Source organism: Nannospalax galili, unplaced genomic scaffold (genome assembly GCF_000622305.1).
Source record: "Nannospalax galili isolate Female #2095 unplaced genomic scaffold, S.galili_v1.0 scaffold1382, whole genome shotgun sequence".
NCBI lineage: Eukaryota > Metazoa > Chordata > Mammalia > Rodentia > Spalacidae > Nannospalax > Nannospalax galili.
Genome location: NW_008348397.1, coordinates 713,704 through 737,138, shown reverse-complemented (window position 1 = coordinate 737,138; position 23,435 = coordinate 713,704). Strand labels below are relative to the sequence as shown.

Below are 23,435 nucleotides of genomic sequence, written 5' to 3'. Positions count from 1 at the left end.
GTACTCAAGAGGCAGAGGCAGGTAGATCACTGAGTTTGAGGCTAGCCTGGTCTACATAGAGTTCCAGGCTATCCAGAGGTTTATAGTGAGACCCTGTCTTTTTAAAAAATATTTTGTTACATCTGGGCATGGTGGTACACGCCTTTAATCCCAGCACCTGGGAGGCAGAGGCAGGCAGGTCTCTGTGAGTCCAAGGCCAGCCTTCGAGTTCCAGGCTAGCTGGAGCTACAGAGAGACCCTGTCTCAAAAACACCAAAAAAAATTATTTTATGCATGTGAGTGTATTGCCTGCATGTGTATAAGTGCACCCATATCATACAATGCCCATGGAGGTCAAAAGAAGGACATAGGACCCTCTGGAACTGAGATTGCTGCCATGTAGGTGCTGGGAATCAATCCTTGGTCCTCAGCAAGAGCAGCCAGTGCTCTTAACCTCTGAGCCATCTCTCAAGCCCCAAGACCCTGTCTTAAAAGACTAAAATAGGGGCTGGAGAGATGGCTCAGTGGTTAAGAACACTGACTATTCTTGCAGAAGACCTGGTTTTGAATCCCAACACCCACGTGGCAGAGATCGGACAGCGTCTTCTGTCTTCTAAGGTCATTGCACAACACGGGTGCACTTTTTTGTTGGTTATTGTTTTTGTTAAGACAGGTCTCACTATATAGTCTTGGCTAACCTGGAACTCACTATGCAGATCAGGCTGGCGTCCAACTCACAGAGATATATCTGCCTCTGCCTCCCTAGGATTAAAGGTGTGTGCCACCATGCTTAGTCCTGTGTGCGTCCCTGTGTCTGTCTGTCTATATGTGTCTATGAAGGTGTCTTGATGTGTGTCTTGATCTGTGTGTCTGTGTGTCTATGTATGTGTCTATTTTTGTGTGTCTGTATATCTGTGTGTGTGTCTGTGTGTGTGTCTATGTCTGTGTCTGTATATGTGTGTGTATCTGTGAGTGTGTGTATGTCTGTAGGGACACATGTGCCATGGCATGGGTGTGGAAGTCAGAGAACAACTTGCAGGATTTGGTCCTCTCCTACACTATGTGGGTTCTGGAGATCAAACTCAGGTAATCAGACTTGGCAGCAAGCACATTTTCCTGGCTCTCACCAGTCCTAGGAAAGCTTTTTTATTTACTGTTTCACCATTCTCAATGATTAAAATGTGCTTCGTGATTTCATAGACATTTACTACAATAATTTGTGCTACCCTAAGCTTCAAAACAGAAATTGTTCTGCTGTAAGCCATTACCAGATATGCTTCTGTCATCCCTTGTTTACTTGAAAATAGCTGCTTTTCTTTTGGGGTTTTTTTTTGGGGGGGGGTCTTTTTGAGACAAGGTCTCCCTGTAGCCCCAGCTGTCCTGGAACTCATTATTGTAGACCAGGCTGGCCTTGAACTCACAAAGATCCGCCTGCCTCTGCCTCCCAAGTGTTGGGATTAAAGGCATGAGCCACCATGCCTGGCTGCTTTTCTATTTTAAACATTATTGTAACTCAAAGTTGTCTGCTGCTGGAAGAGACTAATAATACTAAGAAGCAAAATAGTGGTCAAGTGGTGTTTTACTTAGTTTAGATTCATAATCTGATTTTTTGAAAGTTTGTTACCTAAATTGTGCTTAGATTAATGCTGAAACTGTCATTATATTTCTTTATCCCACATTCACTTATTATATTGGTAGATAACCAGTTTATCATACGTTGACTAGCAGTCAGGGATCAATTTGGAGTTAAAATTTTGTTGTATATAAGCCACAAAGAGAATTGGTGATAGGTAAATAAGTGAAAATTGATTGAATTACTATGTCATGGAACACATGTTTGAAAGATTCTCAAAGACAGTATGTTCCATTTTAGAAGGCTATTAGATTTTATGTGATTTTAGCAAAATTATAGCATTGCCATTCCAATCTGTATTGCAGAAGGAGATGGATCTCTGTGAGTTTGAGGCCAGCCTGGTCTACATAGTGAGTTCCAGGCCAGGCCTCACTACAGGGAGACCCTGTCTCTGCCTGCCTCTGCCTCCCAAGTGCTGAGACTAAACATGTGTGCCACCATGCCCAGCAATAAATAAAATATTTTTTAAAAATGAAAAATTAAGATGGACTGGGCATTGTGGCACACACCTTTAATCCCATCGCTCTGGAAGCAGAGGCAGTCCAATCTCTGGGAGATCAAGGCCAGCCTGGTCTACATAGAGTTCCAGGCCAGCTGGGGCTATGGGGAGACCTTGTCTCAAAAAGACTAAAAAAAAAAAATTAAGATGAGGGGCTGGAGAGATGGCTCAGTGGTTAAGAACACTGGCTGTTCTTGCAGAAGACCCGGATTGGAATCCCAGCACCCATATGGCTGCTAAAAAAATGTCCATAACTCCAGTCCCAGTGGATCCAACAGCCTCTTCTGACCTCCATGGGCATTGCACGACATGGGTACAGTTACCTACATACAGGCAACACATGCATACACATAAAATTTTAAAAAAAGAAAAATAAATTAAAATGAGTGATTCATGAGAAGGAAGATACCTGAAGTTGATCTCTGACCTCCACATGCATGCACACTCACACAAAAAATAATAAATTAACAATAAATAAAAGCACTATTCTTTTTTATGAAAAAGAGTTTGGGGTTAAAATGTATTTTAATATAGGTTTAAGCACAAGGATTAAGAGAAAGAGGCACTCAGAAGGTAACACACACCAGGAACAGCAACGTGGATGTGGGCCTCTAGAGAGCTGTAGAAAGTACGACATACCAAATGTGGGTGCAGGCTTCTAAATGAAGAGTTGCAAAAGCACTATTCTTCGTGGTGAAACTACTTAGTTTCTTGGCTTACTACTACTGCTTCCATGTTTCATCACATTAGTGGGAAACTCAAAATTTATAAAGCTATCAAAATTGACATTTTATGTAGCTTGTATAAGTAATGGAATTCCATTATATAATCCTTTCCATTGTAAAAAAAAAATCTTGAAATTTTATCACAAAGCCATCTATTCTATCATAGCCTAGCATTTTTTTCAATTCAGGGCAGGTGATTTGGCAGGAAATGGTAGAAGAGCCTACAGAGGAATCTAATCTGAAAGGGTTGGCTGATGCCATTAAATTACTCTATGACACAAGTTCCAAAGAGTGGACAGCAGATGATGTCATCAGTCTTGTAGATGAACTATCAGGTAAAATATATATTTACTAGTATAGAGTAATAGAAATTTATTATTAGAATGCAGTTATAAAATTATACAGACAATTCAACATGAAAGTACATATAAGAAGTCACTAACTGCTTTATTTATAGTTTTGTTTGTTTGTTAGCTTGTTGTTTGTTTGGGGGTTTTTTGGTTTTGGGGTTTTTTTTTGTTTTTATTTTTTTGTCTTTTTGAGTCTGGGTCTCCCTGTAGCCCCAGCTGGCCTGTATTTGTTTTGGAGACCAAGCTGGCCTTGAACTCACAGATCCACTTGCCTTTGCCTCCCAAGTGCTGGGATTAAAGGCATGCACCTCACCCAGCTGTAGTTTTGTTTCTCTGCTAACTGCTCGAAAGCATTTTATAATCACCTTCCTCTTTTTTTTTCTGGATCCTTTTGAGATAGGGTCTCCCTGTATCCCCTGCTGGCCTGGAACTCACTGTGTAGACCAGGCTGGCCTCGATCTCACAGAGATTCCTCTGCCTCCGGAGTGCTGGGATTAAAGCACTACCTTCCTTTCAGTTTCCATTTTTTATTAATTTTTTTCTTTGACAATTTCATATATATATATCATTCTGCTTTCTCTTACTCCTCACCCTCTTGAATCTCCCTCCAAGTTTTTCCCTTGTTCATGTCTTTGTTTTGTGACCCACTAAATTTAAGTGCTATCCACATGACTATGGATGTGGAACTGTCCATAGAGCCTGGTAGGTTCACCAATGGATATACAACTGAAGACAGTGACTCCTCTTCCACCAGTACCCATCAACAGCTCCTCAGGGAGGAGCTCAATTTCCAGTTATTATTATTATTATTATTAATTATTTGAAACCTTCATTATTTAGTTTGCTTAGTCTCATTTTACAAGTTCCCACATATACCTTTCTAGGTTTTGTAAAAAGAAAGCCCTCTCCTGTAAGTATAGGAAGGGTGAAACAATTACTTTAGATTCTGAAGTTTACAAGGGTTTTATCCTTATACAGATTATCACTTTGCTTGCTGATATATGTAGAAGAATTGCTTTGACTGTACTACAAGTACAGCTGTAAAAGCCACCATGACTTGGCAGTAGTCTTTGTTTGAATGAAAATATTTTTTTCTGAGTGTTTCCCTTGGCATTAATTATATTTTCTTTTTCTTTTCTTTTGGGTTTTTTTTTTTTTTTTTTTTTTTTTTGTTTTTTTGGTCTTTTTGAGACAGGGTCTCCCTGTAGCCCCAGCTGTCCTGGAACTCACTATGTAGACCAGGCTGGCCTTGAACTCACAGAGATCCTCCTGCCTCTGCCTCCCGAGTGCTGGGATTAAAGGCGTGCACCACCATTCCTGGCCATTAATTATATTTTCAGTAAAACAATATAATATCAAGTGTATTTAAAGATATTTGCTATAGTAACTGTGTGGTTTCTCATTGAATAACTGTTCTTCCTCTAAACAAGTGGTTCCCCGGGAGTGGCTTCTAGAGAATAGTGCACGTCTCCTGATCCTAAGTGGGAACAACATCTGCTTCACTTTCATGGCTAGTAAAGCTGTTAATGGACGTGCCATTGAACTGGCAAGGCTCATAGTCTTTTTGGCTTTGGTAAGTAAATATAGTTTTCTCAGGGCTGGCGAGATGGCTCAGTGATTAAGAGCACTGGCTTTTAAGAGCACTGCAAAGGACAAAGGTTTGATTCCCAGCACCCACATGGGGTCTAACAACCGTCCTTAACTCCGGTTCTAGGGGATACACGCCCTCTTCTGGACTCTGTGGACACTGCATGATACAGTTGCACTTAAGTACATGCAGGCAAACACTCATACACATTAGTTTTTTTCTTAGCAAGTTATTTAATGTTATACTTGACCTACCAGAGGAGCTAGTTTTTAATTCAGTAGTAGAATTGCTTGCCCAGCATTTATGAAATCCTACAACACACACACAGCCCTAACAATATACACACATATATATGTTTTGTTTGTTCTTGTTTTTTGAGATGGGGTCTCATGTAGCCCAGGTTGGCATCAAACCTATATAACCAAAGGTGACCCTGAATTTCTGAGTGTTGGTATTATAGGCATGTGCCATCATGCCCGATTTTATTCATTTGCTGAGCATTTCCCATTAACAGAGTCAGTGGGGTATCATGTAATAAACTATGCTAAATCATAAGTCATCATTGTCAATGTCACTTTCAAGTTCTACAGCTTTCTTCAAATGAAGATTTATAATAATGCTTTGTATGTCTAAATCAGGTGAGTGAGAAAGAACTATACTGCATGGACTGGACAGTGAAAATGATGCAAAAAGTCTGTAAAGTCTTTAGTACTCCACTGGAAAGAAATCACTTCCTGCAGAATGTGGCCAATGCATTTGCCTGTGTTACGATGGAAATGCTGCAGCCGGTTATATCTGGTAAGTGAGAATTTAGACAGTGCACAGGTGTGTGAGAGAGTGCCTTCTGGTCTCCACTTAGGATGGAACTAGCTGGGCCTGGTGGTGCACACCAGTACTCAGGGCTGAGCAGGAACAGGAGGATCTGGAATTTAGGGCCAGCCTGGGTATACAGAAAGAACCTATATGAGACAGAGGCAGAGACAGAAAAACAAAGAAGGACAGACAGAGCAAGAGAGAGAGAGAGACAGAGAGACAGAGAGAGACAGAGAGACTTAGTTCTCTGTAGACTAGTATTTCTAAATTAACAATATAAGAAGTAGACCTTTTAGCCGGGCATGGTGGCACACACCTTTAATCCCAGCACTCGGGAGGCAGAGGCAGGTGGCTCTCTTGTGAGTTCAAGGCCAGCCTGGTCTACATAGTGAGTTCAGGTCAGCTGGGACTACAGGGTCTCCCTGTCTCAAAAAGACAAAAAAAATAAAACAAAAAAAAAAACAAGATTTTTTTTTCATTTTTCCATGAGATATTTTTAGTTCCTGGCTTTTGTCACCTTAAAAATCTGGTATTGGTTTCAATACCAAACTTAAAACTGAAGAGTCTGTTCTAAAAGGAACTAATTTCAATTATGCTGGACAAAAAATTTAAAGAATTAATTTGCTTACTTACCAACTATCATAATCCTCATAATAATGTATTTGTAGAGGTTTCGCAGATACTCAGTTTTATTAGGTAACCAACATTACAATTAACCCTGTTTTATAGATGAGAAAAATAAAGCTTAGAGAAATTACCTGGCTTGGCTAGTGTCATAAAGTTAGAGATTACTAAAGCATAGACCAGTATCCTTTTCCATGTTCTAACTTCATGATTTTAGTGGTAAATGTCTGACTTAAGATCACCAACAGAGCTTTCTGTTTAAATATTATTAGAAAAAATTAGAACATTTTCTATTCCTAAGCCATACGTTAAGATGTTTAATGTCTCCTTTTCCCTACTGTCTATTCCTGTGTATGGCACGTAGGAGATCGTGATGAAGATGACAGAGCCTTTCTGAATTTGTTCCATCTTCTCCATGCTCAGGCTAACTTCCATAAGGAGGTTCTGTATTTGACTATGAATGCTCTCTCTTCCTAAACACTCAGAAAGCTTTGCATTTCAAGAAAGCATCACTGAACTACCACTTAGAAGAATGCTGCTTTTTCACATCCAAAGGGAGTACCTGTTGGGCTTTTGGTCATCTAAGTAACCAAGAAATCCAAAACGACATAGGATTTTAGCAGTAACAACTTTCACTATTATCAATACAAAGCAACAGGTTAATCCAAGAATATGTTGCAGTTTTTCTGGAAAATAAGCTCTGCCTTTCCAGGCTTTAGTAAACCCAATATCAAACCAAAACAGAATGTTAACTGTCCAAAAATCTACAGCCAACCCAACCTGTTCATGTGGCTCTTTAAAGCAAAAGATAATTCTGTTTCATAGTTATAGCATATCCATTATTCAGTGAATAGTGTTATCTATTCACTTTGCTTAGGTTGAGTATAGCCCAGAAATGTTTTGTGAAGATTTCCAATATGGTGTTTTAGAATGTATGGAATATAAATCACATTATTATATTTTAATCCTGTTTTGCAGAAAAAATCCAAAAGAAGTATGTGTGGATACATGTATATGTATATCTATGTACATATAGACATACATGCTATATTTCCTTCAAGACAATCATACAAAAGTCTATAAGGAGAGGAAGATATATATTATCTTAATATAATCAAATAATCTTCTATACTTTCCTGGTGATTAGAGAAAAATATTGTAGCAAGAGAAAAAGTATAGTGAAAGAAAATAGCTCTTCCACTACCAAAACAATCTTCACAAATAATTTCCCCTTCTTAGTACTTTACTCCTTGTCTCAAAGAGTGGGGTTTGATGATAAAAAATGGAAGCATGGAGGATCAGAGTGGCTGTTTGTTTGACTGTTTCATTCAAGTCAATGGATCCCAAGAAGCTCAAGGAGACTATTCAGTAGACCTATCATAAGCCTTCACCCTCCAGTTGTATGATGAAAGCAGAAACAACTCAGGAGGCCTCCTAGATCCCTCACGTCCTCTTCTTGTGCCCTTGCTCTCCAGTCAAACCCAGACCTAGTGCATGCTAAGCAAATGCTCTGCAGTTGAGCTGGTTCCCCAGCCCACCATCACCTCACATCTTGACACCCACCTTCTCACTGGACTCCGCAGAGGCTGCTTTTATTTTCCTAGGAACCATATGAAATACTGAAAGTACCTGCAAAAGAAAGGTAGTAATTGTGGGACATTCTTGAATTTTGACAAAAGGGCTCAGTGAAAAATTTGATAGGATGAGGAACAGGGAATATTGCAGAGAAATAAAAATTGTGATAACAAGATTTTAATACATTTCAGTAGCAAAAATACCTTTAATCTGGAAGGATCAAAAAGTATTTGCCTTGTCCCATGTAATGGCACATACCTTTAATCCCAGCACTCAGGAGGGAGAGACAGGTGGATCTCTATGAGTTTGAGGCCAGCCTGGTCTACATTGTGAGTTCCAGGCTACCTTGGGCTGCATAATGAGACCCTGTCTCCAAAAAAAGGAAAAGAAGGGACTGGAGAGATGGCTAAGAAGAAAAAAAAATTAGTTTCCTTTCATTGTCCAACTATAATTCTACCAGTAGATTTTTTTTTCCCTCCAGAGTTCATCATTTGCAGATTTAGGGAAAAAAAATTATTTCTTTTACCCTTGTTTCATTTTCTTCTGCTTAGTTAAAGAATTGTCTACAAGGCTGGGCATGGTAGCACACACCTTTACTCCCAGCATGCCAGATAGATCTCTGAGTTCAAGGCCAGCCTTGTCTACACAGCAAGTTCCAGGCCAACCAGGGCTACATAGTGAAACACCACCCCAACCCCCCACCCCACCCCCGTCTCAAAAAACAAACAAACAAAACTTCTGGGAAAAAAACCCAAGTAAACAAACAACAACAACAAAAACCAAAACCAGAATTCATCTATAACTGTGAGATTAGGCATGTAGCCTAATAGTGAAGACAGGTACCACAGCAGTACAAAGTGACACCTTAATAGCATTTTTCCTGTCTCTTTTTTCCCATACCCTCTTTAGAAGGACTATTTCTCAAAACACTGGTGATTTCAGGTTGACATTGTCTTGGAAGAAAAGAAAAAATAGAGAAAAATTTAAATGTTAATATAAATAGTGAATATTTTTTAGATTTTGCTTAGTAGATTATTTTATTTTTCTTATAGAAATAAATTTGGCATTATAATATTTCCTTTAATTCTTTGAATTTTGTTAGTCTCCACAGCAGTTATTTTGAACAAGTTTATAAAAGACACATATTTTAATTAAAAATTTTTCCTAGGCTGGGCGTGGTGGTGCACGCCTTTAATCCTAGCACTTGGGAGGCAGAGGCAGGTGGATCTTTGTGAGTTTGAGGCCAGCCTGGTCTACATAGTGAGTTCCAGGACAGCGGGGGCTACAAGGAGCCCCTGTCTCAAAAAGGAAAAAAAAAAAAAAAAAAAAAAATTCCTGCGGTGGGAATTGAACTCAGAGCCTCACACATGCTAGGCAAGCATTCTACCACTGACCTATAACCCAGATAACTTAAAGCATCTTTGATCTGGATTTTGAATTTCATTATACCCTTGTTGACATGACTCACTGCTAAAAATTCTTTTAAATTCACATTATTTTATTAACCATTATTATTACCTTCCCCTTTCCAGAATTGGGAAAACAATTTTTTTTATTCTATAAAGGCAGTAGATAAATGATAAGCATTTTTCTTTTTTTTTCTTTTTTTGGGGGGGTCTCTTTGAGACAGGGTCTCCCTGTAGCCCCAGCTGTCCTGGAACTCACAGAGATCTGCCTACCTCTGCCTCCCCAGTGCTGGAACTAAAGGTGTGTGCCACCATGCCCGGCACGATAAGCATTTTTCTGTCTCATAAAAATGAATTGGCACATGCCTTTAATCCCAGCACTTGGAGGCAGAGGCAGGTAGATCTCTGTAAAATTAAGGCCAGCCAGGTCTACATAGCAAGTTCCAGGCCAACTGGGGCTACAGAGAGACCCTGCCTCAAAAAAAAAAAAAAAAAAAAAAAAGAGTAAACTGAGAAATTCTTAATTTTATTACCGTATATTTGAGACCAAATCTGCAGTTTCTACAATTCAATGATCTGGTTTGGTTTTGGTGTTTGTTTGTTTGTTTGTGAGTATATTTGTCATCAGGAATAAAGTGTGATTTTGAATTTTAAAGTGGAAAGTTAATTTGCAAAAGCATTTGTACTGAGACTTAAGTGATAGGCAGTCTTACTACAGAAAACACAGAAAGAGGAACGTTGAAAATGACTAGATTAAAACCCTAAAAGACTATAGTCCTCACTAGAACAGTTGCAATAACCCTATGCAAACTACTAACTAATCAGATGTTTCTCCTGTCTTTCTAAATCAGAAGACTGGCCTAGATGTACATTGGAAGATCTAGGCTCCCAGAACTGTTTTCTTCTCTTTCTTTCTTTTTTTTTTAAACAGGGTCTCACTATGTAGCCCTAGCTGGCCTAGAAATTCTATGTAGACCAGCCTGACCTCAAACTCACAGCGATCCACCTGCCTCTGCCTCCCAAGTGCTGGGAGCAAAGGTGTGCTCCACCACACCCAGCAACTTTTTTCCTTTTTATAGTGATGTCCTTGGCCTCCTTTGACTTTGATTTATAGGATGATTTTTACTTTTATTAGAAGGCAAAATCAACAATACATCATTACATTTCACCTTATTGTTGTTTCTATACATATACCACACCACGGTTATATTAGTAAATTAATGTTGCTACTTAGAAACTAAAGTTTGTATCTTATAGTAAGTACTCTATACCGTATGAAGCTGTAGGTTTTCATATTTAACACTATTTCAGAAAATGCCTTCTTCCTCTCACCTTTGTCCTACTCATAGTGTAGGCAATAATAAGTGATAGTTCATGCAGCAAAGCTCAGCATTACCTACTAGGTTAAGTGCATTGGGAATAATAGGCATCTGCTTCACAAGTTTCCCAGCCTGTGTTGATTTGGTTTATGTTTCCAGTCCTTTGTTAATAACAAAAATTTTATTGCCAAAGTAATTATTCACCTTTGGAGAACAGAGCAAGTGGGAGGTACCCGGCAGAGAGTATGGAACCACTTCATGTCTAAGAAATAAACACTACCTTTTTTATGTGATAATTGTTCAAGGTCAGCTTCCTTATAGCGATGGTACTTAGTCACATGATTACAGATTTCCGTAAAATCCTTTGACAGTTTCTGTGGTTACTGGAAGTCTTATTAGCACTGACTGGAAGAATGCATTGTATTTTCAAAAGCATTGTATTTATGATAAAAGTCTTTGACACTCAAATAATATTTGCTAAACTTTATTAAATATTTATTCATAGTAATAAAATTAAGTTTAAACTAGAAACATTTTCAGTGTGTTCAAAGTTTCTCATTGTGCAAGTCATTGAGTTTCTGGTTGGAGAATTATCTGTTAATTATAACTGTACAGTGATTTTTTTTTTGGTCTTTTTTGAGACAGGGTCTCTGTGTAGCCTCGGGGGATCTGAGGACTGAACCCAGGACCTTGAGCTTGCTAGACAAGCACTCAACCAACCACTGAGCTAAATCCCCAACCCATTAGTGATCTTTGAAAAAAATAAGCTATGCCGGGCATGGTGGTGCCTGCCTTTAATCCCAGCACTCAGGGGGCAGAGGCAGGTGGATCTCTGTGAGTTCAAGGCCAGCCTGGTCTACATAGTGAGTTCCAGGACAGCTGGGGCTATAGGGAATCCCTATCTCAAAGAGATGAAAAAAAAAAAGGTTGTGTAGTGGAGGTTCACCTTTAATCCCAGCCCTTGACAGACAGAGTTAGATCGAGGCTAGCCTGGTCCATATAGTGACTTCCAGGTGGGTTGGGACTAGGGAGACCCTGTCAAAAAAATATTTTTATTTGATGTGTATGTGTGTTTTTCCTGCATGTATGTAAAGTATACCCATTTCATGCAATGCCCATAGAGGTCAGAAGAGGGCATTGGATACCTGGAATAGGAGTAGAGGATGGTTATTAGCTGCCATGTGGGTGCTGGGAGCTGAACCTGGGTCCTCTGCAAGGGCAGCCTGTAGCCTCAGCTGGCCTGGAACTCACTATGTAGACCAGACTGGACTTGAACTCACAGAGGTCTGCCTGTTTCTGCCTCCCAGTGCTGAAGTGGCATGGGCCACCATGCTCAGCTACAGTGATTATTTTTTTTTTAATGAATTGTCAGAACTAGCTATGGTACACATATCTGTAATCCCAGTACTTAGGACTCAGAGGCAGGAAGATTGCCTCAATTTTGAGGCCAGCCTGGTCTATATGTTGAGTTCCAGGTCAGCCAAGACTATTTAGCAAGACCTTGCCTCAAAACAAAAGCAGGGTGTGGTAATGTGGCTCTTTAATCCTAGCAGGCCAAAAGCACAGGCAGGTAGATTCTCTGTGAGTCTGAGGCTAGCCTGATTTACATTGTGAGTTCCGGGCCAGCTACCAGCTAGTGCTACATAGTGAGACCCTAGCCCCCCGCCCCCAAAAGGAAGGGGTGGTATAAACTTATTTTTTAACACTAGAGATTGGAAACTAAACCCAGAACCTTGTATTTGTTGGGCAAGGAATATATTGCTCAACTGCATTCCAAGTCTGTTTGTTTGTTTGGCTGCTGAAGCCTGAACTCAGGACTTAAGCATGCTGGACACACAGTCTACTACTTAGCTATATTCCCAGTCCCAAAGAATTGTTTTAGTACAAAATAATATTGCAGTTATATGTTTTTGATATTATCATTAATAATGTAATATATAAAGATTAACTTCACTAGTAACTGCCCATAAATTGAACAGTAATATGTAAGTAGAACAAAATTCAACATTGTTGTAGTATTATAATTAATGTGTATTAATATAATTAATATAGTAATTAATTCAGAGATGAAATCCCGAAGCATTATTCCAATTGGTGCTAAACTAGAGATGTTACAATTATCATATTTATGCCAGTTTGAACCCTAAATAAGTAATTAAATATTGTGAATTACCTGCAACTTCCCATGGCTACAAGACCTCGCAGTGTCTCTGTCTTCCCTTCTTCTCCCTCTTTCCTTGCCTCCTCTCCCTTTCTCCTTTCAGTGCTGGGGATACAACTCAGAGCATTGTGCATAAGTGCTTTACCACTGAGCAGCATCCTATATCCTTATCCCTATAAAAGTACCATGTTTTAACCAGGTGTGGTTTCACATGCCTTTCATTGCAGCACTCAGGAGGCAGAGATAGGTAGATCTCTGTGAGTTCAAGTCCAGCCAGGGCTACATGGTGAGACTCTTGTCACACACACAAAAAAGTTTTTGTCCTTTTTTCTTTCCTTTATTTTTATTTTCTGTATGTATGAGTCTTTTGCCTGCATGTATCTAAGTATATCCATGCATGCAATGCCCATGGAGCAGAAGAGGGTGTCGGATCCCCTGGAACTGGAGTTATGAGTAGTTGTTAGCCACCATGTAGGGTAGGTGCTGGGAAGAGAACCTGGGTCCTCTGCAAGAGCAGCCAGTGCTCTTAACCACTGAGCCATTTCTCTAGCCCCAAGTCTCTGCTTTCATGTTTTTTTAAATAATATTTTGCACTTGGGATGCAGAGGCAGGCAGATCTCTGTGAGATCAAGGCCAGGCTGCAAGGAGACCCTGTCTCAAAAAGACAGAAAAAGGCTGGGTGTGGTGGTATATACCTTTAATCCCAGCACTTGGGAGGCAGAGGCAGGCAGATCTCTGTGACTTCCAGGCCAGCCTCTCTCCATAGGGAGTTCCAGGCCTGCTGGGGCTACAGGGAGACCCTGTTTAAAAAAAAAAAAAAAAAAAAAGACAACAAAAAATTAATGATAATATTTTTATTCTTTGATAATTTCATACAATGTATCTTGAGCATATTCACCCCCTCCCTATCTCCTCCCAGAACCGTCCCCATTTTCCTACTTTCCCAACTTTGTGTCCTTTCTCTTTATAAATAAGTAAATAAATAAATAAATAAACATCGAGGGGCTGGAGGGATGGCTCAGTAGTTAAAAGGACTTACTGCTCTTGCAGAGAACCCTGGTTTTGTTCCCAGCACCTACATGGCAGCCCATAACTGTAACTCCAGATCAGGGGATCCAACACTCTTCTGTCCTCCACAAGCACTGCACACATGTGATATATATATATATATGCAAAAATAAATACACACATAAAATAAATCTTTTTTAAAAAGATAAAGCCAGGGATATTCTTCTGGATGACTCAGGTTTAATTCCCAGCACCTGCATTGGGCAGCCTGTAACTCCAGCACCAGGGGATCTAATACCTCTGGCCTCTGAGGGCACTTGCACTCATGTACACATACCCCCCACCCATATACACACACATATACTTGATTAAAAATAAACTTACAAAAAAGATTGCTGGACACAGTGGCACACACCTTTAATCCCATCACTTCAGAGGCAAAGGCAGGTGAATTTCTGTGAGATCAAGGCCAACCTTGTCTACATAGTGAGTTCTAGACCAGCTGAGGCTACAGGGAGACCTGTCTCAAAAAAAAAAAAACTAAATAAATGAATAAATAATAAATGACAAACAGTTTAATATTTTATTTATTATTTTTATTTTATGGTATGCATGTATTACCTGCATGTAGGTAAGTATACCTGTGTCATGCAATGCCCATGGAGGACAGAAGAGGCTGTCGGATCCCCTGGAACTGGAGTTACAGACAGTTGTTAGCTGCCATGTGGGTGCTGGGATTCGAACCTGGGTCTTCTGCAAGAATAGTCAGTGTTCTTAACCGCTAAGCCATCTCTCCAGCCCCATGACAAACACTTTAAAGCAACTATTATAAATAAGTCTTAAGTAACTAAAGGAAAACATATGAAAAAATTTAAATAATAAAGTCCATTGAGTCCAATTTGTGTTGCTCAAATATTCTTGAGTATAGATCTATTCCCTGGAGCATGACCAACCTACCAGGAGTCATGCCCTTAAAACTGACTCTCCCTCTCCCAGCAGCTATCAATTGCCATGGCTTCTCAGCTAGGTATGGAACTTCTTGTTCATCTCCCTACTCCGTGCTAGTGATTTTGTCTTGCTTGAGCTTGTGTGCATCTTGGGTGTGTTGTTACAACCACTGTGAATTCCTATGTGCAATTTCCCTATTCTGTCCAGAAAACAGTATTGTTGTAGTCATCCACACAGCCTCTGGCTCTTTGTCTTTCCACACACTTTTACTCAACCATCCTTGAACCTTGGGAGAAGGGGTATGATATAGATGTCCTGTTTAGGATTGTGTATTCTGCTCTCTCTCTCTCTCTCTCTCTCTCTCTCTCTCTCCCTCTCTCTCCTCTCTCAGTGTTTTTGAGACAGGGTCTCCCTGTAGTCCCAGTTGGCCTGGAACTCACTATGTAAACCAGGCTGGTCTCCATCTCACAGAGATCCACCAGCCTCTGCCTCCCGAGTGCTGGGATTAGAGGCATGTGCAGCCTTTTTCTACAGTCTCTTGTTCTCTACATGCTGACCAGTTGTGGGTCTCTGTTAATCATGATCTACTATGAAAGGAAGCTTCTCTGATGAAGATTGAGAGAAGCACTTATCTAAGGGTATAAGGATAAGTAATTAAGACTAAGACTATGTCCATTTAACAGAGTAATAGTAGTAGGTTCTCCCCTAGGGTCAATGACCTATCTAGTTACAGGTTCTTGGCCCTGATAATGGTGCTAGGTATGGGGGTTTAGTCTTGTGGAGTGGCCCTTAAATCTAATCAGAAACTGTTTAGTTACTCCCATAACATTCATGCCACTATTGCACCAGTGGGCATATTTTGCCAGGCCAATTGTTACTGTAGCTTGCAGGATTCACAGCTGAGTAAAACAGGTGATTGCTTTTCTCTTCTGGTTGCATGAATAGCACCTTCCAGCACTATGAATGCTAGTCAGTAGGGATGAAGCTTCCAGGTCAGTACCAGCTTGATTTTTCCATGTTCCATGACTCAAGTATGTGCTGTCTTTTACAACAGGATCTTACTGTCAAATTCTGGAGGGTAACAAAGAACAGTGGAAATAGTAATGTCTAGAAGTCTATGGGACCTCACTGGCCAACACCCCCTGTGCTGGATAGCTTTAGTGTCAACTTGACACACCTGGGTTGAGGGAGCCTCAATTGGGGAATTGCCTCTATTGGACTGGCCTGTGGCCATGTCTGAGGGCATCTTGTTGATGAGTAATGTGGGAGGGCCCAGCCCACTGTGGGTGGTGCCACCCCTGGGCAGGTGGGCCTGTGTTGCATGAGAAAGCAGGCTGAGCAGGGGCCAGGGGAGCAAGTCAGTAAGCAGCGTTCCTCCATGGCCTGTGCTCCAGCTCCTGTTTCCAGGTTCCTGCCCTGAGTTCCTACCTTGGGCTCCCTGATGAACTGCGACCTGAGAGATGTAAGCTGAGTAAACTCTTTCCTCCCCAAGCTGGTATTGGTCAGAGTATTTTGTCACAGCAATGAAGAAACAAACCAGGACACCCCCAAAGAGGTAACTCATTCTTGGTGCTGGGCTTTTTGTTTACTAGCCTGTTGTGTCTAGTAGGGGCATTGTTATTCCCCTCCCCCATTAAAGAGTAACTCCATTTAAACTCTTTAAGCTTCCTTAGAATGAAGCTTCTAAGTAGTAGGTTTCCATACGACTTTTTCAAAAGGTCTTTAGTGAGCTGGGTGTGGTGGCTCATGCCTCTAATCCCAACACTCAGGAGCCAGAGGCAGGTGGATCTCTGTGAGATGGAGACCAGCTTTCTACATCTTGAGTTCCAGGTTAGCTGGGACTACAAGGAGACCCTGTCTCAAAAAGCAAGAGAAGGGGGCTAAAGTCTCAGTGCTTAAAAGCACTGGCTGCTCTTACAGAGGACCCAGGTTCAGTTTCCAGCACCCACATGGTGTCTAACAATTGTCTGTAACTCCAGTTCCAGAGATTCTGATGCCATCTTCTGACCTCCATGGGGAATTGCATAATGGTGTACTTTTTTAAAATTATTTTTATTTTATGTGTATGCATGTATTGCCTGCATGTAGGTAAGTACACCAGTGTCATGCAATGTTACGGACAATTGTTAGCTGCCATGTGGGTGCTGGGATTCGAACCTGGGTCTTTTGCAAAAACAGTCAGTGTTCTTAACCACTGAGCCATCTCTCCAGCCCCCAAATAAAATATTTTTAAAGGCCTTTAGTGTTAGTTATCCCTCCCATACTTCCTCTACCCTGCCCTCCCATCCCCCACCCCATTTAACCATTCCTCTTCCATTATTTCTCTTTCCCTCATTATATCACTACATTCTATCTCCCCTCCCTTGAATACACTTTCCCATGACCTCTTACTACTTTCCTGACCTCTATGGGTTTTCCAATGAAACACAAGATTCAAAACTAACACCCACATATGAGAGAACATGTGATGTTTGTCTTTGTGGGTCTGGGTTACCTCACTCAGAATGATTGTTTCCATTTCTATCCATTTACCTGTGAATTTCATAATTTTATTTTTTCTTAACAGCTGAATAAAATGCCATTGTGTAAATGTACCACATTTTCAATGTCTGTTATCTGTTCATCAGTTGATGGACATCTAGATTGTTTCCATTTCCTGGGTATTGTGACTAGAACAGCAATGAACATGAATGAGCAAGAATCCCTGTAGTAGGATATAAAGTCTTCTAGGTATATATCCCGGAGTGATATAGCTGGATCATGCACTAAATCTATTTCTAGCTGTTGGAAGAACCACCACGCTGATTTCCATAGTGACTGCACCAGCACTTTCACCAGCAGTGAATACATGTTTCTCTTTTCCCACATCCATGGCAGCGTGTGTGTGGGTGTGGTGTATTTTGAACAGACTCACCCTGTAGCCACAGCTGGCCTGAAGCTCACAGAGAGCACCATGCCCTGCTGGATTTTTTTGTTTTTTTATTTTTGGGGGTTTTTTGGTCTTTTTGAGACAGGGTCTCCCTATAGCCCCAGCTGGCCTAGAACTCACTATGTAGACCAGGCTGGTCTTGACATGCACCACCACACCCAGCCTTGCTTTTTAAAAATATTTATTATTTTTATTTTGCATGTATGAGTGTATTGCCTGAATGTGTATAAGTGCACCTGTGTTGTACAATGCTCCAGGATGTCAGAAGAGGGTGTCAGATCACCTGGAACTGGAGTTACAGACAATTAGCTGCCATGGGGTGCTGGGAATTGAATCTGGGTCGTCTGTTAGAGCAGTCAGTGCTGTTAACCACTGAGCTATCTCTCCAGTCCTTGTTTTGTTTTTATTTTTATTTATTTCTATAATTATTTTTATTTTATGTCTATGCATGTACTGCTTGCCTGTATGTAAGTGTACCCGTGTCATGAAAAGCCGGTGGAGGGACAGAAGAGGCTGTCAGATCCCCTGGAACTGGAGTTATGGACAGTTGTTAGCTGCCGTGTGGGTGGCTGGGATTCAAACCTGGGTCTTCTGCAAGAACAACCAGTGTTCTTAACTGCGGAGCCATCTCTCCAGCCCTCCTTGTTTTGTTTTTAATATTAGCTATTCTGACTGGGATAAGATGAAATCTCAAAGTAGTTTTATTTAATTTCCTTGATGGCTAAGGATGCAGAACATTTAAAAAACTATTTCCCAGTCATTTGCATTTAATTGTATAAGAACTTTTTGTTTAGTTCCTTGCCCCAATTTTTAATTGGTCTATTTGTTTTTTGATGTTTCAATTTTGTAGTTTTAAAAACTATTTTAGATACTAACCCTCTATCTGATATATAGCTGGTAAAGATGTTTTCTCATACTGTGTGTTGCCTTTTCATGTGAATGATGATGTTCTTTGCTGTACAGAGTCTTTTTAGTTTCATGTAATCCCATTTGTCAATTGGCCTTAATGTCTGCTATTGGAGTCCTGTTCACAAAGTTCTTTCCTTTGCCTATAAGTTCAAGTGTATTCCTTACTTTCTCCTCTGTCAGATTCAAGGTATCAGGTCTTTTTTAAATCACATTTTGCATTTTTTCATTTATTTTATTTTATTTTGTTTATTATTTTAATCATTTATGTATATGAATGTTTTGCCTGCATGTATGTAAGTGCATCACATGCATGCATATCCTGGGTAGGCCAGAAGAGGGCATTGGATCCCCAGAACTGGAGTTACAAACAGTTGCTAGCCACCTTGTGGGTGTTGGGAACCAAACCCAGGTCCTCTACTAGAGCAGCCAGTGCTCTTAACCCCTGAGCCATCTCTTCAGCCCCAGAGTATCAGGTCTTACGTTCAGGTCCTTGATCCATTTGGAGTTGAGTTTTGAGACAGGGTCTCATTAAATAAAGGCTGGCCTTGAATTCCTGATCATCCTGCTTCAGCATCCCAAGTTCTGAGATTTCATATATGTGCCACCACAACTAGTGATAAAGTTCTAGAATATTTCTTACTCTACCTTCCTAAGCATGTTTGACTTTATAAAGGAACATGTGTTAGTGGTGTTTTTTGTTTCCCACTCTATATATGCTTTGATTTTATTCTTTGCTTAAAATAGAAGAGAACTCAATTACTTGGGAGGCAGAGGCAGGCAGATCTCTGTGAGTTCTACATAGTGAGTTCCAGGACAGCTGGGGCTACAGGGAGACCCTATCTCAAAAAGACCAAAAAAAAAAAAGAAAGAATAAAACTAACTTATAGGCTGGGCATGGGGTAAATGCCAGTAATCTCAGCATTTAGGAAGTGGAGGCAGGAAGACTGGAAATTCAGTCAGCAGCAGCCACAAAGGGAGTATGAGGCTAGCCTGGGCTAACTGAGACCTTGTTTTTAAAGGGAGGGGAAGAGGGAAAATCTTATTCTAGACTTAACAAAAATAAAGTTAGAGCCAGACGTGGTGGCGCACGCCTGTAGTCCTAGCACTCGGGAGGCAGAGGCAGGCGGATCTCTGTGAGTTCAAGGCCAGCCTGGTCTACGTAGTGAGTTCCAGGACAGCTGGGGCTGCAGGGAGACCCTGCTTCAAAAAGAACAACAAAAAATAGAGAGAGAGAGTTAGATTTGCCCCACCAAACAAAACAAAAACCCTGAAAAGTCCTGCATGGTAGCACACGCCTTTAATCTTAGCACTAGGAGGCAGAAGCAAGTGGATCTCTGATATCCAGGCCAGCCTAGTCTATATAGTGAGTTCCAGGTCAGCTACAACTACAGGGAGACCCTGTCTCAAAAACTAAAATAGAGTTTGATAAAGCCAAACCACGTAATTTATAATAATGTCCCACTTCAACTATGCATAAGGGAAAGTCTCATTATTTGTAAGTAATTTAAAATTAAAATATGTTAATGGATTTTGAAATCTGAATAATGCTAAATTTAACCCTTTTTTGAAAATCAAGTTTTCTGAAATTTAACAAATTTTGTTATCCCCATTTCAAGATCAGAAACTTTGAGTTTATTCCATACACTCAGGAAAATGAGCTGTAGGTGGTTATAACTTTGTAACAGCTACCATTCCTTTATTTAACTTTCTCAAAATTCATCCTCTTAGTAATCCTGTCTCCTGAAATAAATATATCACTTTTCCATATTTTCACTGAGTTATTAGTGTAATGATTCCCAGCATCCTAATTTTTAGGATTAGCATCCTAATTTTTTTCTAAATAATATAAAGTATTCAGATACATTTTTACTACATTGCTATAGACCAAATATAATCCCCATTTTACTGGTCATGATGGCACTATAATAGAGATTTTTTTTTTTTTAATGATTTTTTTTTTTTTGGTCTTTCTGAGACAGATCTCCCTGTAGTGCTAGCTGACCTGGAACCTGCTACGTAGAACAGGTTGGCTATGCCTCACAGCCACCATGCCTGGCTATAATACAGATTTATAAAATTTATATGAAACTTTATATTAGGGGCTGGAGAGATGGCTCAGTGGTTAAGAGCACTGTTTTCTCTTGCAGAGGCCCCGAGTTCAGTTCCCCATACGTACATGGCAGCCAACAACCATCCATAACTCCAGTTCCAGGCAATCTGATGCCCTCTTCTAACCTCCATGGGCATTGCATACATGCAGTGCACTTACATACATGCAGGCAAAACATACATGTTAAAAAAAAATTCTCTAGGGGACTTTAGAGATAGTTCAACAGTTAAGAGCATGTACTGCTCTGGCAGAGGACCCAACCTTCATTCCCCAGCACCCATTGTCAGGTAGCTTAAAACACCTGGAACTCCAGCTCCAGGGGATCAGACACCCTCTTGGGGCCTCTGTGGGTACTGTACTCATGCAAATACCTACCCATAGACACACACATACGTATAATTTAAAATAAATCTTTTTTAAAATCTTTTTTTGGGGGGGTATTTTTGAGACAGGGTCTCCCTGTAGCCCCAGCTGGCCTAGAACTCACTGTGGCACGTGCCTTTAGTCAGCACTTGGGAGGCAAAGGCAGGCAGATCTCTGTGAGTTTGAGGCTAACCTGGTCTACATAGGATGTTCTAGGCCAGCTGGGGCTACAAGGAGACCCTGTCTCAAAAAGATAAAAAAAAATCTTTTTATTACACAAATAAAATTGTCAATGTTTTATTGTGCTTTAGCATTCCAATGTACATGTAGTTTTTTAGGGGGGATTCTTTATACTTTATGTGTATGAGTGTATTGCCTACATGTGCATAAGTGCACCTGTGTCATGAAATGCCTGTGGAGGTCAGAAGAGGGTGTCAGACCTGGAACTGGAGTTACAGATGGTTACTAGCCACGATGTGAATGTTGGGAATCAAACCCTGGTCCTCTACAAGAGCGGTCAGTGCTCTTAACCACTGAGCCATCTCTCCAGTCCCACATGTAGTTTAAATATTCAGTAAAACTTGATAGTTCATGCCTATAATGCCAGCACAGGAGGACTGCTACAAGTTCAAAGCCAGCCTGGGCCACATAACACATTTCAGGCCAGCCCAGATTCAGAACAGAAATCCAAAAAAGTTTAGCTTTTCAACTATTTGAAAGGCAGAGGCAGGAGGATCACTTGAATCCGGAAACATGAGATAAACCATTGCAACATATAAAGACTATCTAAAAATAATAATAAATTTATCAAAACAAAAAAGTACTAGCACTTGAGAAGTTAAGGCAGGAAGATGGTGAGTTTGAGCCCAGCCTGGGCCATTTTTAGTGAGTCCTTGTCTTGAAAAAACAAAAATGGAAACAAAGCAACACAAACCCTGTTGTTATAGTTTAGTATTTTATTGCATAGATGTATAGACACTAAATCACAATCTTTTTCCAAAACATTTAAAAAAATTTTTTTTTATTAGCCAAGTGTGGTGACACATGCCTTTAATCTCAAAAAGACCAAAAAAAAATTTTTTTTATTATTTTTATTTTACGTGTATGCCTGTACTGCCTGCATGTAGGTAAGTGCACCCGTGTCGTGCAATGCTTGTGGAGAACAGAAGACTGTTGGATACCCTGGAACTGGAGTTACAGACAGTTGTTAGCTGCCATGTGGCTGCTGGGATTCAAACCCAGGTCTTCTGCAAGAACAGTCAGTGTTCTTAACTGCTGAGCCATCTCTCCAGCCCCCAAAACTTATTTCTTAAAACTATTGAGGGATGTACGGAGAGATGACTCAGCAGGTAAAGGTGCTTGCTGTCAAGCCTGTTGACCTAAATTTGATCTCTGGGACCCACATGATGGAAGGAGAGAACAGACATCCCACAAGTTTCCTGTGACTCTACACTTAGGCTGTGGCACCCATGCTCCCCACATCCACCAAATAAGTGAAAAAAAATTTTTTTCTGGTCTTTTGAGACAGGGTCTCCCTGTAGCTCCAGCTGGCCTGGAACTCGCTATGTAGGCCAGGCTGGCCTTGAATTCACAGAGATCCACCTGCCTCTGCCTCCCAAGTGCTGGGATTAAAGGCAGGCACCACAATGCCCAGCAAATAAATATTCTTAATAAAAAAGCTATGACATTTTACAGATAACATTTTAAAGTGATCCTGCTTCCTTACATCATGCCCACATCTGATGGCGTATGTAGCTGATGAACAACTGAAATTGGCTTTTTCCCTCTCTCACTGAATTATTGGCTAGTTGTTTCAGTTTTATATGGATATAGACTGAAGAACTTCGTATCATAAAAACCTTCAGAGTGAGCTTGATTAGAGACTACACCATAAAGATTAACCACCACAATTAACTCTGTGCTTTGGATTCCTTCAGAGTGCTGGCACTTGCTTAGGTAAGGATGTAGAATTGCTATCTTGAAGTATAAAATTATAGTGTGAGCCAAGCATGGTGGCACAGGCCTATGAGCCTAGTACTTGGGAAGTGGGAAGGGAAGGGAAAGGGAAAGGGAGAGAAGGAAGGAACGTAGAGGCAGGGAGAGAGGAAGGAGGGAGGAAGAAAAGGAAAAGGAAGGGAGAAAGGGAGGGAGGGATTGTAGTTTGAAATACACGGTTATGCTGGAGTCAGAGGAATATTTTAATGTGAAATGTCAAGGGTGCCACTGAACATCACACCTGAATATATATATATCAATGTTCAGAGCCATGGTTATTACATTAGAGCATCTGTCGCTTACTTATTTTACATCATCATATAGTTTAATACTTTTTTTTTCTTTTTGGTCTTTTTGAGGCAGAGCCTCCCTTTAGCCCCAGCTGGCCTGGAACTCACTATGTAGACCAGACTGGCCTTGAACTCACAGAGATCTGCCTGCCTCTGCCTCCAAAGTGCTGGGATTAAGGGTGTGCACCACCAACCCTGGTGTTACTATTGT

The 23,435-nt window shown here is 40.6% G+C and overlaps 1 protein-coding gene across 1 annotated transcript in view; it reads left to right on the top strand.

Annotated features, from left to right (window-relative positions):
• Fbxo47 (F-box protein 47) overlaps positions 1 to 6,987 on the top strand; it is a 41,592-nt gene extending 34,605 nt beyond the window's left edge. Inside the window, exons 8-11 of the mRNA XM_008845281.1 lie at positions 3,025 to 3,171; positions 4,617 to 4,759; positions 5,413 to 5,572; positions 6,576 to 6,987. Coding sequence (XP_008843503.1) covers positions 3,025 to 3,171; positions 4,617 to 4,759; positions 5,413 to 5,572; positions 6,576 to 6,688 — 563 coding nt within the window. The 3' untranslated portion in view covers positions 6,689 to 6,987. The remainder of the gene's footprint in view (positions 1 to 3,024; positions 3,172 to 4,616; positions 4,760 to 5,412; positions 5,573 to 6,575) is intronic.
• The last annotated feature ends 16,448 nt before the right edge of the window (positions 6,988 to 23,435 follow it).